Consider the following 18,233-nt stretch of genomic DNA (forward strand, 5'->3'; position numbering starts at 1 on the left):
AATAGTGAAGTACAAGGAGTTTCAACTGCCCCCCCAGTTCTACCTTAGAGCACATGATATTACCACACTCTGGGGGCAACAGAGTCCCTTGTGCTATTAAGGGACTGGGGATTATCTGTAAACATATAAGGACAGAATTTGAACTTGCAAGCAATTGACCCACTTCAAATTCAAAATGCTGGCGATATCAATCCAGCAATGGTTTTGCTTAATTAAGGACCTGTCATCTTTGAAAACGTACAGTAAATTTGGCAGTTTTACCAACCTTTTCAAAAGTCAAGTACACCTTTTCCCCTCAGGAATGTTCTTGGCTGTCTCTGGCCTCATCCTGCTTTGCAATTCTATGTGGGTCTTCGGGGGTTTGAATGTACCTGTGCCGAGCAGGAGCAAGCAGGGGCTCTGGAATGTTCTGCCCTGTAGCAGCTGCATGAACTCAAGCAGGTCACCCACCCCTCTGAGCTGCACTGACCTCCTCTGTGCATACAGACCATAATGCCCACCCCACAGGCAGATGGAAGGATAACATGAGATGACGCATTCCCGTGGAAGTATCTAGTCTTGGACTGGGAACGATAGCAATGTTAGTTCGTTGTGGGGATTCACAGTCTCTGAAGTGGCGCTGGAGGAGCCATGGGCACTCCAGGTGCTCCTGATGCAAATGAAGGAGGTTATTTTCAACGTGTTCGGGATTTTCTCAGATTTCCTGTGTCTAACCTGATCAAAACCTTCCCATCCACACCAGAAGGGCCTCTGTCTTCCCAGGTTCCTTTGGACCAGGAGTAAACAGGAGGCCTGATCTGCCAGAGTCACTGTAGGCCTGAGGAAAGCCCTCGATCCCATACCCCGGGTCAGCCCAGAACCAAGCCAGGCTCAGAGGACAGGAGTCTTTTCCTCCAACCCATGTATATGGGTTAGCAGAGGAAGGCAATATTTTCCACTATATTAAAACTCTGTAAAGTTTTAATTAGAATAAAGAAATTAAGGATTGGTTTGTCAGCATACCTCACACAGATCATTTGGGTTTCCACATAGATTTCTCAATGCAAACCTTGTCAAACACCACGCACAAGGTCAGTATTCAGAAAAGGGCAGTTGGTGGGCAGCTGGTACCTGGGCAGCGAAGGTCTCCAGGAACATAAAGATCCTATGTGTGTGCATTTGATTAATCATTTTCTTAATGTCTTAAAATCATAAAAATCTCCCTGCATGTACTTGGTTGCATTTCCTTCCTCATTCACCTCTAAACATGGAGGATGCTTACATGTGTTTCTGATCATTTTTTTTCTCCTTGAACACTAAAAAAAAACGAGAAACGTTTTTATTTTTCCTTCTGTGAAATTGAACTCCTTGAAACCCAGCACACATGTACATCACACAGAGGCAAGTTCATATGTTAAAAGCTACAAACTAAAAGGAGAAATTTTCAGCAACTTTTGTTTTTTAAAGATTTATTTATTTATTTATTTGAGAGAGAGAGAGAGAGAGAGGTGGGGAGGGGCAGAGGCAGAAGGAGCGAGAAACCCAAGCAGACTCCGAGCTGAGCATGGAGCCCAACATGGGGCTTGATCCCAAGACCCTGAGATAACAACCTGAGCCGAAACCAAGAGTTGGGCACTCAAACAATTGTGCCACCCATATGCCCCTCAGCAACTTTTGAATAACTGGAAAGAGGAAGCTCTAAGTCCTACCCCAATGTCTCATTCTCTCTCTCTGGACACACACACACACATCCACGCACACACATGTATTGAGGTTTTTTGGACACAAAATCTGGGCTAAAGTTGTTGCTGATTCTGTCACATGGTGATTCATTTTTAGCTCTGTTCATATCGCAGAAATGTAGAGACACCTAGATATCCTGCAAGTGGCAAGATTGGACATTAAACCTAATGAGAGAAGAGTCTACTCTCAAAGAAATATAGAAAAAATTCTAATTCCAAACACGATCGTAACTACGTGTAATTAGTTCATTTACTACTCACGGCAACCTTATGAGGTAGGAAGTATGATTACTTCCATTTTACAGAAAAAGAATTTGAAGTTTAGAGAGTTTTACATAAAGTAAGCAAGCACAAATGCATATTCCTGCTTTCTACCCTTTTTAACCTTAAAGGTTGCACAATGTTCTGTACCCTGTTATTTTTTTCCCTTAGCAACATACGTAGAGGTTCCTCCCTCTCTGTACACGGAAATCTCAGCTATATTATTCTAATCTGGCTTAATTTCCCTGACTGCAAGACAAAGAAAGACTAGTTTGTCTCGAAGGCTGGTGAATTTATCACGTTTATACTTCTCAGGGGAGTGAGAGGCTGGATTAAGGGAGGGGCATTGCCAGGTTCTCAAAAAGCGAAGCGGCACTGCTTTGATCAGACAGCTAGCTGAGGGGTTGCTTGGCTCTACTTCTCAGCCGTGGGTACTGAAGCTGCATCACACCCAGCAGCACCTGGTACCAGATTTACAAGAAGATACAGTGTCGTTTGTCCCCTGCAAGCAGCAGTTTTTAAATACCTGCCATGTCGGGTTTTGTTTTGTTCTAAAAATTTTCTCCAGGTGCCAAAGGCTTTGAAATTACCCCCTCTCTCAGAAGAACAGCCCAGAGTCCTGGACCCCCTGAGGAGTGAACCTCCAGCAGAGCTCTTCATCTTCCCAGGGGAGATTCATTTCCATACTCAACAGCCCCCAAAAGAAAAACTACACAGAAAAGGTAGGTCCCCTATGTTTGGGCGTTCTTCGTGGAACACAGGCAGGCCGGTAAGGACTGGGATGGGGGTCTCCCTAATGTAACCCTCTCCTAAATCATGGTTGACCCTCCCCAGGGCTATCCTCTTCAGAGAATGATTTTTAAAGGAAGAAAAGGGGTCAAATCTAGAAGAAGGTGTCTTCTGGTCATATTCATATGTCCCCATATGGTAGCAAAGATGGCCTCCTGCAATTTCATGCTAACCTCTCACCTGCTAACTGGACTAGAAAGGATATGCCCCTTGAAAGCTCTTGTAAAAGTACCAGAATTGCCTCTCATTGGCCAGGCATGGGTTGTATGCCCAACCTGGACCCAGTCACCACAGCTCAGACAGTGAGGAGTGCTCATTAGCTAGGCTTCAGCCGCATGCCTACCCCCAGAGTCAGGGAGGAGACACAGCTCCACCCAAACCACATACGTGAGCAGGGAAGAGATGGGCCTCCAAAAGAAGAGACAACTGGCAAAAACCACAGACATCTACAAAACTTGTCTTTCTCCTTGTCTCCTAGGAGCTCCACACCCTGAGCCAGGACCAGAAACAGAAGAAAAGGCCAGGCCTTTACAGAAATCTCCCCTGAAGCATGCATCCTTAGAAAAGCCAAGGGAGTTAACCGTGCATCTCCCAATGGACACAGGCAGGGACATGCTCTCACATCAAGGTAGCTATTCATTCCCTCCAGCACCCCACAGGACTCTCACCCCGAAGGGAAGCAAGGCAAGACACACAAGAGTCCTCAGCCATGAAAAAGGAGGCTGGAAGGGAGGCTAGCTCGTCCCCTGCCACTTGAAGATGACTTAGTTCAGGCAGCACCTGCCTTAGCCAAAGTGCTATAATGAAACCAATTTAGTGTCTAGTGCATGCAACTTACTCACTGAATCATCCCCCTACTCATAGTTTCTGGTTGTAGATATAAAACAGCACCCAACTTACTAAACATTTCTGCACACTTTGTAGTCTATCCTATGTTCTTAACCAATGAAATTTCATTTCTAATCAACTTAGGAATATGTATTTATTCATTAAAAGTCATAACATCAATGAAAGACTTCATTCCAATTTTTCAAAACGTCATATGGACATTTGAAACTATACACATAAGTGTATGTGTTGATAGGCTGGAAATAACGCATCATATTTTGAAAGCCCCTCATTTTCAGAAAACTGAACCTCCTTTCCAAAGGGCAGAATGACCATATGACAAATGCTAAGTGATCTCTGACTAGTGGTAATCAGAAGTAGAAAGATGAGCATTCATATTTATGGAGTTCTCCTTTTGTGCCAGGCACCATCCTCAATTTATCTCACTTATTCCTCACAACAACCCTACCCTCATTTCACAGATCACAAAACTGAAGCTCTGGGGCGCCTGGGTGGCTCAATCAGTTAAGCATCTGCCTTCAGCTCAGGGTCCTGGGAATGAAGCCCATGTCAGGCTCCCTGCTCAGCACAAGCCCCCTGCTTGTGCTCTTTCTCTCTCTCTCAAATAAATAGATAAAATCTTCAAAAACAAAAAAAAACCAAAAAAAAAAACAAAAAAAATTGAAGCCCTGACAGATAAGTTATATGTTTGAGGTCACACAAATACAAGTGGCCTAGCTGGGGCTGGAGCTCAGGCCTTCTGGGGCCAGAATCCGTCCTCCCGTCCATGACACTCTACTGTCTTTCAGAATAAACAAAACAATGAGCACAGGTCAGGATGTTCTTGAGATGTTTCAGTTTTGAGAGCTTCCTTTGATTATTGGAGCAGGGGCTTGTTTACTCTTTCTCTTAAGTGAGAGTTAACATCCTAAAGGCTCTGAAGTTTCCTTAAAAAAAAAAAAAAAACAACAATGTCCAGTGCCCGGCCTGAGCCACTGGGATCAATGGCAACTCCAGTGAATTTCATCTTTGGTATCCTCATTTCACACGGCTCTCCACCTGTTTTGAGCTGCCATGTCCACCAAGGATCTAGAGCTTGTCCATCCTCTGCCCCAAGAGGAAGCTGGTCTAAGAAGTCCCTGATCCTTGGTGTTAGCTAGTTCAGTATGTGACCCAACCTAGTGGTAGATGCATAAAGAAGAGTCTAAAGAGGTAAGATTTGCATGGTACTCTTTCTTACAAAGATTCCTGGGACAGGTGCCTGGGTGACCGTCAGTTAAGCATATGACTCTTGGTTTCAGCTCAGGTCCTGATCTCAGGGTCCTGACAGACTCATGTCAGGTTCCCCCCAGGCATGGAGTTTGCTTGACACTTTCTCTCCCTCTCCCTCTTCCCTTCTCCTTACCCTCTACCTAAAATGAATAAATAAATCTTTATTTTTTTTAAGATTTTATTTACTTAAGAGAGCGGACATGAGAGAGAGAGAGAGATCACGAGCAGAGAGCCTGATGCAGGACTGGATCCCAGGACCCCGCGATCATGACCTAAGCTGAAGGCAGACACTTAACTGACTGAGCCACCCAGGTGCCCCAATAAACAAAACTTAAACAAAAAAAGAAGATTCCTGGGGCAAGGGTGTTTAAAGCTACTAAGCAGGATTGTCCCATTGCCAGAGGTTGCATGTACACACTTACTTGCTTAGCCCTAGATTATCTCACCTCTAATATCATAAAAATAAAGCCAGATTTTATATACACACATATGCCATACATATTTTATCCCAGAACCATTGAGATTAAATTGCAGACTTTGTATATTTCTTCCCTTATCAGCACATATCTCCTAAGAGCACTGATTTTCTCCCATAACCACAATGCAATTACCATACTCAAGAAAATTTATTTTTACTATATAGTCCATATTCAAATTTTCATAATTATACCAATAATGTTCCTTGTAGTTTTTCCCCCCAATCAATCCAGAATTCTACTCAGGATCATGTATCGTATTTAATTGTCCCATGTCTTTAGAATCTTGTTTTTCATGACATCAACATTTTTGAAGAAGATAGGCCAGTTGCTTTTCAGAATTATGCTCGATTTTGATTTGTCTGTTTCCTTGTGATTAGATTCAGATCCAACATTTTTGGCAAGAATAGTATGTAGGTCATGATACGTCTTTCTCAGCATATCACATCAAGAGACAGGAAATATCCCTTCCTATTTATTTCATTTGTTATCAATTGTTTCATTATAGGGGATGTTAGAATTCATTATTTATTTAAAGGTGGTGTCTACTAGATTTCTCCACTGTAAAGATACCGTTTCCCCGGGGCGCCAGGGTGGCTCAGTTGTTAAGTGTCTGCCTTCGGCTCAGGTCATGATCCCGGGGCCCTGGGATCGAGCCTTGCATCAGGCTCCCTGCTCGGCGGGAAGCCTGCTTCTCCCTCTCCCACTCCCGCTGCTTGTGTTTCTGCTCTCACTATCTCTGTCTCTGTCAAATAAATAAATAAAATCTTTAAAGAAAACAAAACAAAACAAAAAAAAAGAAGTAAACAATCTTTAAAAAAAAAAAGATACCGTTTCCCTTTGAAATAAATAAGTAGCCTGGGATACTTTGCAATTATGTGTGAAGCCAGCTTTTAAACACAACAGCAACAGTGTGTTGAATATGAAATAAAGACCACTCTCTGAGATTAAGACAAGGTCTCAATCACTTAGATTACTGGGTTTCACCCTTCCTAGAGTAGTCCCTACTGATTTTGAAAAATAACTGGAGAAAGGGAACAGAAGTGGAGGGCAGGATGTGCTTTCTGGAGCATGACCATCAATCCCATTACCCTCTAACTAGCATCTGGAAGGTGCTACTTTGTACTTTATGACCTTGAGGAGCCATGTGATCATTGGTTCTGCTTAGAGAAATTGCTTTGTGGTTGGATCTGTAGCCAACAATCGCATGAGCACTAAAGCTGGAGTCTCTCTAGTTTGAGCCTTTGTTTTGGGGGCTAGAAGGATCTCATAGCCTTTCTAGTCCTTTTTCTCTCTCAGGGGCCCATCAACAAGATGACAACAACAACCACTGTTCAAGTCCTCCCAGTTCTTGGAAGCTCCCCAACTGAAGGACCCCTGTTCTAGCCACCTTGGCCTCCATGGGTGGTGGGAGGGAGTCACTTGGCCTCCACTCCTTAGCAAGGCTAGAAAGAGGGACAAATTTGAAGAATGAGTGGAATAAACCAGCCTAAGCACAAGGAGCCATCAACCAAGTCAGAAAAAGAGGTTCTCTCTCTTTCTTGCTGATTCAGAAGTTTTCTCACTTGTGTTTTTTCTCCTTTTGCTTTAGAAGATGATGATGCCTCACCCCAGAATGTGACCCCACCATTGTCCCTGATTAAAGGAAGAAAAAGTCCAGAGAGCCAGAGGGGCCTGGACAGCCCCAGGACATCAAGCTGCAGCAGCTCCATAGGCCCCTCGGATGTGAGAAGGGCCAGGGGGGCACTCCCAGCAGAAGGACAAGGTAATCACTCCTGGGGTGATTGTGCCCCCAGATGTTCCTCCCTCCCCCCTCCTCAGCTTGTCTGGGGCTCTGGGATCATTTTAATCATCTGCCAAGGCCACACAGCAGCTGTGATGTAAGCTGTCTAAAAGCCACCCCATTGAAAAGGGGGAAATCAGCAGTGTTTCCAACAATGTCTGGGATTAATGTTCACCACGAATATTCCTAAAAGAGTCAGTACATGTTTTAAGGGTTTGCTGCACCAACACGCACCGCCAGGCTGTCCTGTGCACTCCTCACTCCTGGCAGCAGTGTGTGATGACACAGCTCCCTATGCTCGTCAGGGAGACACGCTCCTGGATTTACCAAGCATACTCAACCCCCTCCCTGGGGCAAAGGAGCCTGCTGACACGACCCCGCCAAGAGCAAGAGTCCCCGGAGAGAAGCCCCCCTCCAGCCCCGTGCAGAGCCTGAGTCCTGTCCACAGAGAGAGAAGGACTCTGGATTTCTCTTGAAGGGCGAGGCAAAGCAAATCCACTTCCTCTATGACTTAGGCCCACTGAAAGTTCTTATCCTTACGAGCTGACAGTCTAGGAGGAGACTAAGATGCTTATACAAGAGCAATAATGCAGAGACAGAGCAGGAATCCCTTCCATGGGGGCTGTGATCTAAAGGCAGCTCATAAAGCATAAATTGCTTAGAGTCCAAATTACCCCCTGAAAATCCCTTACGGAAGTGCCGTGCTGGACACTGACAAAACCATTTTCTAGAAAGAGCAGCCACCCAGCTGTCCCTCCTTCGTGAGAGTGTGGGGCTGTTGTTTCTGGATGAACACCAGATGAAGGAGACTGGTATGTGTTTGGGTGCCAGACATGTGAAGAAAGATCTCTGTTAACAGCCGAATCACACTAGGGGCTGCGAGAAACTCACACTCTGAGGGGCACGTGGGAACCGAGAGCCACAAAGACAGCGGGTATGGTATCTTTCATTTTCATCTCATGCTCACTCAGGGACAGCATGCCTCACTCTTGAAGTCTCTCCCTCTCTCCCTCTCTCCCTCCCCATCTCTCTCTCCCTCCCTCCTCCCCCAAGCATCTACGGTTGAAGCCTTGTAAGCATAAATTAAATGCGTAGATCAGTAACTCCATTATGTATCTGCAGCTTCTCTGCCACTGAAATGGTCAAAATCAAACCCCTCTCTCTCTTTCTCCAAAGACATCATTTTCACTTATAAACTATTTTGGCCCGGAACCTTTCTCTTACAACGCCCTCTCTTTTACACTTGCATGGCAGGGATCCTCTGTTAAATTTGATACAAATGAACCAAACTTTAGCTATGGTCATGTCAGTAACAAGGGTGTTCCTAGGAGGTTGCATAGCCCAGGACCAACCACAGCAAACACACACACACACCCATACTCGGACATTTTTATAAAGGGAGAATCTGATTAGAATGAATGCCAGGGCCATGACTATGATAAGAGTGCAGCCTAAAGCCTCAAGTGCGTTGGGTAGGTGTATATAAATGAATGTGTGTATGAGAGCACATGTGTGTATGAGGGTATGTGTCAGCTTTTATACCTGAGTTCTTGTATATATATATACATATATATATATATATATATATACACAAGATATGTGTGTGTGTGTGTGATTATGCATACGTGCCTACCTGAGAACACTGTGCATTTGTTGATGTGTGTGTGTCCTTGTTCATGCATGGTCCATGTGTACACGCATGCACACCTGCATATGCGGTTGTGCATGCGTGCATGTGTGCGTTTGCTCTGCATATATATGTGTGTGCACACCTCTCTATAAATATGTGCGAGTTTCTCTGTGTGTGTGTGTGTGTGTGTGTGTGTGTCTGTGTCCTTATAAGCACCCACTGTGGATGGTGGCCAGCTCTACTCCTGACCCCTTTGCCTCAGTGACTTGGAAGGTAAAGTTATAGAAACACCTTCAATACTTCTAAGCAACAGAGGGAAACACAGCTTCCTTCTCCTCATTGGCCTCAGGACCCTGGAGTCACAAAGCAGTCCCAGCATTGGTCCATAGGGTGTGGTTGTAGTGCAAAATGCTGCATAGAGACACATGATGGAAAGAAGAAGCAGAGGCTGGAGTCACCAAGCCTTGGGCCCAGGGGCTGGGCTATACACCCCCAGCAGAAGGGGCTCCTCACCAGCCTCGCCACATCTAGGTAGGGCAGCTTGAGTCCAGAGGGGCCTCTTCACCAGACTCTCACAAAGACATGACATAGGCTAGTGGGGCCCCACCCTGTTCATCTCACCCTGATGTCGAGGGCAGGGCCTACATGATGGCCTTGCTCTGCTGAACCCTAGGAGTAGGGCTTAGCCTGCACCCTGGCAAGCACCTGAGTGCACTGACATCTGCCCTCTGGGGATTCGGGGAGCCTCCCCTGCACTGGTACTAACACTAGTCATGCTTGTGCTTATTTTCAAGAAGATTCCAGAGACCCCACACTGGGACACTTCTTGCCAGGTCCAGATGGAGAAAACATCTGCCTGTTCCTCCCCAGGCCTCCCGAAACCAAGGAACCTCTTTCAGGTACAGGTAAGATGATACCTCCCAGGCCAGTCTCACTTTTATATGGGAATATTTTACCTGCAGCTTCCAGAACATTCCAGCAGCAGAGACATCATTAAAAACAGATGCAAGTCAGCCAGTTTCTCCCCCTCACTGACACAGAGGTGCTTCTGTAGCTCAGACACAATAACCCAATGTTTGCATGACAAGTTTGCTCTTGCTGGAGCATCTGGACAGGGAAGTTCCTGTGGAATGGCTTGGAGGAGGTCTAATGTGCTCTGTTGAGGCCTTGATGAGAATGATAAGCCCTTTTGGTAATTGCCCAAACTAAACACTGCCTTTTCTCTTGTTTCCAACCACCCTCCAGAGATGGAGATGGCTAATTGGTAATCCAATCAGGTATCCTTGTTATATGCATCAGTTCATTGCTGCGAATCATCTGGCTTCTGACAGATATCAAGGCAGTTTCCAAAAACCCTTCTGGCATGTTACTTTTTTGGAGAAGAGATGCTGGCTCTGGGCAATAGCCATTTTGCAAAGGGGGAAAAAAAAGTGAAGTCAGAGGGTGATGAGTATCAACCACCCAGGAACCATCATGATGTATATGCACGAGACGTATGCCCAGCAGGCCTCTTGATGAGGGAGATTAAAATCTGCACTCATTTGGTGGGTTATGTCACCACTGGCTTAATAAAAAGAGCGTGGATTCAAAGCCAGGAGATTTGAGTAGCCCTGGCTTGTCCTCTGCATCCATCTATGTGTCAGATGACTCTGGGTCAGTCCCTCCCAATGTCCAAGATTCCTCATCCCATCCAAAATGAGAGGATCAACTCTTCCACCACCAGCAGCTGGGAAGGCCCTTGACCATTGCTACAGTTTACGTGTTATGTCTATTCCTATGGAAGTAGCTGCCTAGGTACATGGGTTTCCAGAAACTAGAATGCATTTGGTTCCAAATTCAGTGTCACCACCACTTGGGTTATCTCATGATATAAATATAAAAATAACTTGGTTCTGACTTGGTGGAAGCGGGATTTGAACAGATGGAGGCCACTGTCAGTGTGACACAGCTGGGTTAACAACTGGAGAGCACATATGCTTCTGTTCACCTGCTGCACATTTGTCTACTCTGTTCCAGGAGAAATAACCCCCCTTCTGGCAAAGCAATAGTCAGACGCAGAAAAAGGAAATATTCGGGCTCTAAGTTGGTTGTCACATTGTCAGTAGGATGTTTCAGTCATTTTGGTGTTCCCAGCACCTAACACAGTCCCTGAAACATACATAGCAGGATCACAATCGATTTTCAGTGAAAAAATCTTTCAAAGATTTCCACACTAAAGGAAGAAAGAGAAAAATGAAACTTCTGATGAATAAATGGAGACTTGCCTGCCATCTTGTGCTAGTCCCATGAACAGTGTTTTTAATCCTGTTTGCCTCTCAAACCTAAAGGCATTCCCTGAAAGCTTGTTGAAGGTGTGAATCCATCAGTCAACCAGTGAGTGAGTGAGTCAGTCAGTCAGTCACTGGCCCCTCCCCAGTCTTTCCTCCCCATACAATCGGTGGATCTCCTTCGGTCTTGATGGTGATTGGCATTTGCCCTGGAAGTCGAGGCAGAACCTGAAACCCATATTCCCTACAGGGGCCTATAGGCCATATCTAGCCTTCAAAGAGTATCTATGAATGGGAAAGGTATGTTGCTGTTTTGTTTCATTGTGAGAAGCAGTATACTGAAAAAAATGTTCAACTCTTCCAAAGGATTTGCTCCAATTACACCAAACTCTTTGTAGCTCGGTTTGGTCAGATCCATCCCAAACCTCCCCACCCTACCTTTCAGTCTTGTCTCCCATCACATTGGGGCCCACTCTCTTCTCTTCTTTCCAATGGCGCAAACATTCAGGCTTCCTTCTCTTACCTCCCAGCCTTTGCCCAATTGCCCACAGATGCTGAGGATGGTTTTAAGCTCCAGGCAAGGACTCATCTTTTCTGGGACAGTTTCCTTAATAAATCCACCTCCTCTCATACAACTGCCTCAGCCCATTCCTCTCTCTCTATCCCACTTTTGTGATCATTGTTTTTATCTGCATCTGTTTTCTGTTTAGTTCCCAAATATTACATGAGTCCTAGAGAGCCTCTTATCTGTATCATATGTCCAAGAAATGTTTGTCAATTGACTGAATACCGCAGGTGCCACAAAGGAAAGTTCTTTGGGGATCATAGATGGGTATTTTTTTAATTTAAAAAGTCTTAGTAAAGGAGACAATATGATCTGTCTGATCTTTCTGAGACTTTCAGACTCTGTCAACATCTATTTGGAAATAAATTCTCAGGCAATTAGATCATGATATCTTACTTTCAGAGAGCCTAGAGAAATGAATTAAACCTTCAGAAGGAAAAAAAAAAGATGCGAAGACTAGAGCTGGAATTTGACCCTCTTTGTCGTGTTGGGATATTGCAACACTTAGAAAATTCAAAGGCTTAAGAAAGGAAAACTTCACTTGGAAGGATACAAGTCAAAGCAGTGGATATGCGCTCTGCGTTGCTTATCCTTGAGTCATACCCTTCACCTCTCTTCCCAGTCACAGTGGCCACAAGAGAAGTTTTCTTTCAGAAGTTTTTTTGTTCAGAAGTGTCTTATTGCAGGGCGCCTGGGTGGCTCGGTCAGTTGAGCGTCTGACTCTTGATTTTGGCTCAGGTCAGGATCTCAGGGTCCTGGGATCAAGCCCCATGGGGCTCTGCACCCAGCGGGGAATCTCCTTCAGGATTCTCTCTCTCTCTCCCTCTGTCCCTCCCCCAGCATGCGCGTGTTCTCTCTCACTCTTGCTCTCTCAAATAAATAAATAAATCTAAAAAAAGTGTTTTATTGCAAGGAGTTCACAGATGTCTGTTCCGGTGATTCAGGTTGGGACTTCTGGTCTAAATTTAAATTCTTGATCTCTTTCACAGTTCCCAGTTAGCACTTGTTCTTGTCCTAAATGGATGTTTACCCCAAATATGTTCCTTATGCTTTGGCCATTTAATTAGCATCCTTCTTCTCACAACTTTTTCTTGGTATGGTGGTTTTGTCCACAAATTCTTTGACACTTGTTCCTCCAAAAGGGAGAAACTAATACTCCTTCCCTTGAATGTAGACTGGACATAGTGGCTCACTTCTGATAAATGTAGAATATGACAGAAGTGATTGTGTGTGGCCTGGGTCAGGAAAGACACTGCAGCTTCCTCCTTGCTCTCTCTCTCTTGGATTACTCACTTGGGGGAAAGCCAGCCACCATGTCTGTCATGAGGCCACTCAAGCAGCCTTGTGGAGGGGTCTATATGGCGAGGCGGTAACGCCTCCTGCCAGCAGCTAGAGTTAACTCTCCAGGTTTATGCATGAGCCATCTCGAGAGGAGATGCTCCAGCCCAGTGAAACCTTCAGATGACTGTGTCCTGCCTGCCATTGTGACTGAAGCCTCATGAGAAACCCTGCAGCAGAATCCCACACCAAAGCCACTTCCAGATTCCCACAGAAACTGAGTGCGATATAATAAAGGTTTATTGTTCTAGGGTCACTAGATTTGGGGGTAATTAGTTTCAGTAATAGATCATATACTTCGTGTCACTTCCTGGTGCTCTGCAATTTGGTAAACAGAAAGATGAAGGGTCTAAGGATATCCCAGCTGGTCTCAAAACACTGCTTATTTGGAGGCAAACATATACTAAATGGTTGACTTTCTCTTTGTTTTCCCCATTTGGCATCTGTGATAATGCTGGTTGCAGCAACCCATGGGTAAAAGAATATGATTTTCCTTGAGTAGTCTTTCTCGTAGCAACTGTTGCCTTAAAGAAGATGCCTGGAGATTTAAAGGAGGAAAAGGCCTTTAGACAAAGTAGTGTGAGGGGTAAAAAGAAAGAACTCCAGACTAAATGTCCAAAGTCTTGAGGTTATTCTCAGCTCTGCCACCTGCAATTTCTGTGATTATGGGCAAGTGATTTCACTGCTGTGGACTTTAGCTTCTTCATATGGGGAAAGAGGAGTTGGCATTAGATCCAATCCTCCCAGCATATGTCCCATAGAACTCCAGTTCCTCACAAGGTTAACAGGCATTATAAAAAGAACCTGAAAGTTTCTGAGGTCAAATAGGTATGGAAGCCAGTGGGCTAAAGCTAAGCAGATTCCTTACTGCAGGATTTCACAAGGACTCTAATATGCTAACGTGAATTCCTGCTCTTTCAGATGAGGCGATGCATCACTGCCCAAACTTATTTGACCACTTAGTTCTTTATTGTTTTCAGCAAAGCATCATGTGGATCCAAATCATTTTTGGAACGCACCTTGGAAAATGCTAAACTGATGTTTCTATGGTTCCTTCCAGCTGTAATGCTGTACGTTACTAAATATGCCCTTTTCCCAAGGAGACTCCCTTGGTGGGGCAGCTCTGCTGTCTGAATCCTGAAACAGGATCTCAGCCATTCAATAACTCATGACTGTTCTTATTTTCATTTTCCAAACATCACTTTTGAATCATAGGGTCCACAATCCATCCATCTCCGAGTGAGAAGTAGAGGAAGGTAAGAAGAAGCCAGTGTGTCACTGGGCCCTTTTGCCCCAATCCATGTCTGCTAATAACCCATAAGAAATCATGTTGACAGTTTAAGGGGTCTCAGGTCAATTGAAATAAAGGAAAATGTGACTGGATATGGTCACTTGGCACCCAGCATTTCCTTCCAGTGGGCCTTCCTGTATTTGCAGAGTCTAAAAGGCTAAAAACACTTCCCAGATAACCTTTGCCATCAGGAGGTTGCATGCAAATTTGAGTTCTGCCAAAGAGCTGCACTTGCAAGAGACAATGGAGGGCAGAAGTAAGGCAGAAGTTCTGGGCTGCTTACACTGGCAAGTAAGCTCATGAAGACTGAGTGTGTCAAGAGGTGGATGCAACAGCAACTTTATAAGCACCAAGTTCTGTAGAGTAACTCCGTTCCTTTTTAAAATATCTGGTGGTTTCCGTTCTCCACTAAGCCCTGACCGACATGCTCTCCTTACAGAAATCATGGGAGATTCCCATGAAGCTCGGCATGGGGCTAATTTGGGTCTGTCACATATACCACAGGGCAGGCTGTGATTGCTGGACTTGTTCCTGGACTTCACAGAGAAGTAGGGTTCTTTCCCTCACCACAGTGAGGCCAGCGAAGCACCAGCAGCCCTACTGGAAGGCGTTCTGATAGCCACCAGCGGAGAGCCACTAAAAAACATTAGGGAGCCTCCTTTCCTTTGACAGAAGCCTCTCATGGTTCCTATAAGCACAAAGACTCCCCTACCTCACATTTGGCTGAAAATGTGTCATCACCACTTTATGCCTCCCAAAGAAGAAAAATGTCAAAAATAATAGTTCTCTCTGAATCTGCTGGGAATTCTTTTATTTTTGAGAAAAAAAAATCAGTATGAAGTGTTGAAGAATATTTAGTTCCTCTTTATTTTTTGCATATGATGGTACTTACATTTTTTACAAAGCCTGTGAAACTATGAATTCTACCTCCCTTACGTTTGATCCAATTCAGAGAGCCTTAGAGTCGAGCGGGAATGTAGGCATGGCCTTCATCGTCGTTTAAGCAGAGGAAGTGCTTACCAAATAGACTTGCTGAGGACCCTAGTAGATAAAATGGATAAGCAGAGCTGTCTGGTTGAAGTGGGCTTGGTCTGTCTCCCCGCAACTTCTCCACAGTCCAGCTAGTTCTTCCCCTCCTAAGATGACTCCCAGGCAGGGGGTCTGTACAGAGCCACTGGAACTATGAGACCACAGTTTGAAAAGTCTCTCATTTTGTAGATAAGGACACTGGGGCCCAGAGAAGTACAGTGATTTGCTCAAAGTCACACAGCCTCTATGTGGCAAATCTAAGGCTCAAATCCAGATTTTTCTGCCCCCACTTAGATCAAAGCTTTTCCCACTAACTCATACATGCCTCTAGTCTTACTTGTCCAGGTTTCCAGGCTTCAAGACCTAGCTGAATTCCCACCTTCACTGTGATGCCTCAGCCCACGCTGATGGCTACTTTCTTAGGTTCCACTAATTCTTACTGCCTGGGCCTCTCACCAGGCACCCCATCACTTCCTTTATCTTTTTTACTTTTTTTTTCTTCTTTCCTCTCCAAGATTTGAAATTCCTGTGGGTAGATCCCCTTTATCTACTTCCGAATATCCCAGAAAACAGCATGTGCATTCCTGAAACATGGCCCATAAATAAGGATTGAAACTGTGAGTAGCAGGGAATCTAATTGTTCCCCAATATCTATTCTTTCATTATTCCTTTTATTAGTAGCACCTAAGTTTAGCTGACTATATGGCTGCTGGCTAGAAATTATGTTTCCCAGCCTCTCTTGCTACCAAGCATGGCCATGTGACTAAATTGTGGCTAACGAAATGTGAAGAGATGTAACGTGTGCAACTTTCAGCTCATTTTCTTAAAAGGATACTGCTCACCCTCGTTTTTACCAAAGGAGGTCCTCTTTCCCCTTGGACTTGGCTGAGGTGGTGAAATAGCTTCAACTGAGCAGAAGAGGACAGTATTCTATGGGATAATGGAGCCGTAAGATATAGGAAACGCCAGTGCTCAGATAACTTCATGGAGCAAAACCACCCTAGTCCGCCCACCTACCTCTCCACTCTTATCCAAAAGGGAAATAAATGTTTATCTTCTAGATACTCTTTGTACAGCAACTTGTCATGTTTCTTAACTGAAATAATGCAACTATAATAATATCTGCCATCCTAGTTTACACTTTATAACCATCAAACCAGATTCAGGATGCCTGGGTGGCTCAGCCTGTTAAGTGTCTGCCTTTGGCTCAGATCATGATCCCAGAGTCCTGGGATCGAGTCCCGCATCGGACTCCCTGCTCAGCGGGAAGCGTGCTTCTCCCTCTGCCTGCCGCTCCCCCTGCTTGTGCTCTCTCTGACAAATAAATAAATAAATAAAATCTTTAAGAAGAAAAAACAATCAAACCAGATTATACTTACGGCGCTTGGGTGGCTCAGTCGGTTGAGCTTCCAACACTTGGTTTTGGCTCAGGTCATGATCTCAGGGTCACAAGATGGAGCCCCATGCGGCTCTGTGCTCAGCGAGGAGTCTGCTTGAAGATTCTCCCCCTCTGTCCTTCCCTCACCGCACGCATGCCTGTTCTCTCTCTCTCCCTCAAATAAATAAATAAATCTTAAAAAAACAGATTATACTTGCAGTACATCTTGTTAAGTATTAGATAAAATTCTGATGTAAAATATTATTGCACCTAAAAGAGAGAAGACCCATTACATATGTGCTTGACTCCTTTAGTAAAATGTACTGAATGTCTACAATATGCAAGGGACAGAGAAGGATGTTGATTTTGAGAGTAAACACTCTCGGGCACTGTACCACCTATGTCATCTCATTCCATGAGCCCAATATTCCCATGAAGTGAGTATTTTCATTCACTTATCATAGGTGAGGACACTGAAACACAGGAGCTTAACTCCCTGGTGCATGTGGACTTGACCCAGTAAGCAGCTAGCTTATTCATTTCCAGGCCCACCCGTCCCAGAGCCTGTGCTCTTCTCATCCCACTTCCAAGGCTCAGCACCTGCGGCTACTGCCCCACGGGGCCTCACAGACCAGGTGAGGACAAACTCACAACCAATTCACTCTATCACAAGGCAGAATGGAAGGAGTGCTGCATTAGAGGCCTCACTGACACGATTCAAGGGTGTTCAAGGAAGGAGCCATTAATTCTAACCGAGGGGGCTGGGAAGGATTTTTGCAGAGAGATCCCACTTGCACTGACCTTTGAGAAACTAATGGAAGCGGATAAACAGAGAAGAGGGACAGACATGACCAACTGAGGGACCAGCATGAACCCAAACAAAGAGAAACAGGAAAATAGAATACGTGTGGGAAATGATGAGCAGTCCCTGTGAATGGACTGTGAGGGGCTTCCCGGGAGGAGATGCGGCTGAAAGTCAGGCCAGGGCCAGACCAGAGAAGGCCCTGTGTTCCAGGATAAAGCGGAGATGCTGCTTTTTAGGCAACAAGGAATCACAGATGTTTGAAGAGGGATGTCATGTAACCCAGCGCGTGTGCCAGCATGAAGGAACAGGCAAGAGAAAAGGCTGAGCATTCAGGCTACCTCAGAGCCATCCAGGCAACAGCTGATGAGGGCCTGAACAGAAGGCCACGCACAGACGTAGGAGATGCTGCCTGGCTGTGGGGATGTGACCAGCTCTCTGAATCCCAGCAGCCAGCGACAAGCCTGATAATAGAGTCTCTTTTAAAAACTGGCTACCATCCTCATCTCCAATTTTTGACTCAAATTACTTTTTTCTGTTTTCACTTTCAGTGAAGAGGGTTTCTTTGGAGGCTGTGTGTGTGTGTGTGTGTGTGATGTCTTATACTTAGGATAAAGCAACAGTTAAGGCCCCGGATTCCGTCACCCCCACAGCAGCAGACTCAGGGCCACTGCCTTCTCCTGAGAGGCATTCAGTTCCAGCCACCTCCCTCATTTGAAGTCAAACTCCCACCAACACACATAAAAAATAAATTCCGGTGTCACACACCTCTCAGCGTGTCAGTGTGCAGTGTGCTTGTTTTG

At 45.1% G+C, this 18,233-nt stretch overlaps 1 protein-coding gene across 4 annotated transcripts in view; it reads left to right on the forward strand.

Moving 5' to 3' along the window:
* KIAA2012 (KIAA2012 ortholog) overlaps window positions 1-18,233 on the forward strand; it is a 105,498-nt gene that overhangs the window by 25,523 nt on the left and 61,742 nt on the right. For 3 of the 4 annotated variants that reach the window (XM_027589969.2, XM_027589971.2, XM_027589972.2), the window contains 4 exons: window positions 2,551-2,704; window positions 3,250-3,399; window positions 6,939-7,112; window positions 9,555-9,665. In XM_027589969.2, coding sequence (XP_027445770.1) covers window positions 2,551-2,704; window positions 3,250-3,399; window positions 6,939-7,112; window positions 9,555-9,665 — 589 coding nt within the window. The remainder of the gene's footprint in view (window positions 1-2,550; window positions 2,705-3,249; window positions 3,400-6,938; window positions 7,113-9,554; window positions 9,666-18,233) is intronic. The other variant, XM_027589970.2, reaches the window with a different exon arrangement.

This window comes from Zalophus californianus, chromosome 3, assembly GCF_009762305.2.
Source record: "Zalophus californianus isolate mZalCal1 chromosome 3, mZalCal1.pri.v2, whole genome shotgun sequence".
Taxonomy (NCBI): domain Eukaryota; kingdom Metazoa; phylum Chordata; class Mammalia; order Carnivora; family Otariidae; genus Zalophus; species Zalophus californianus.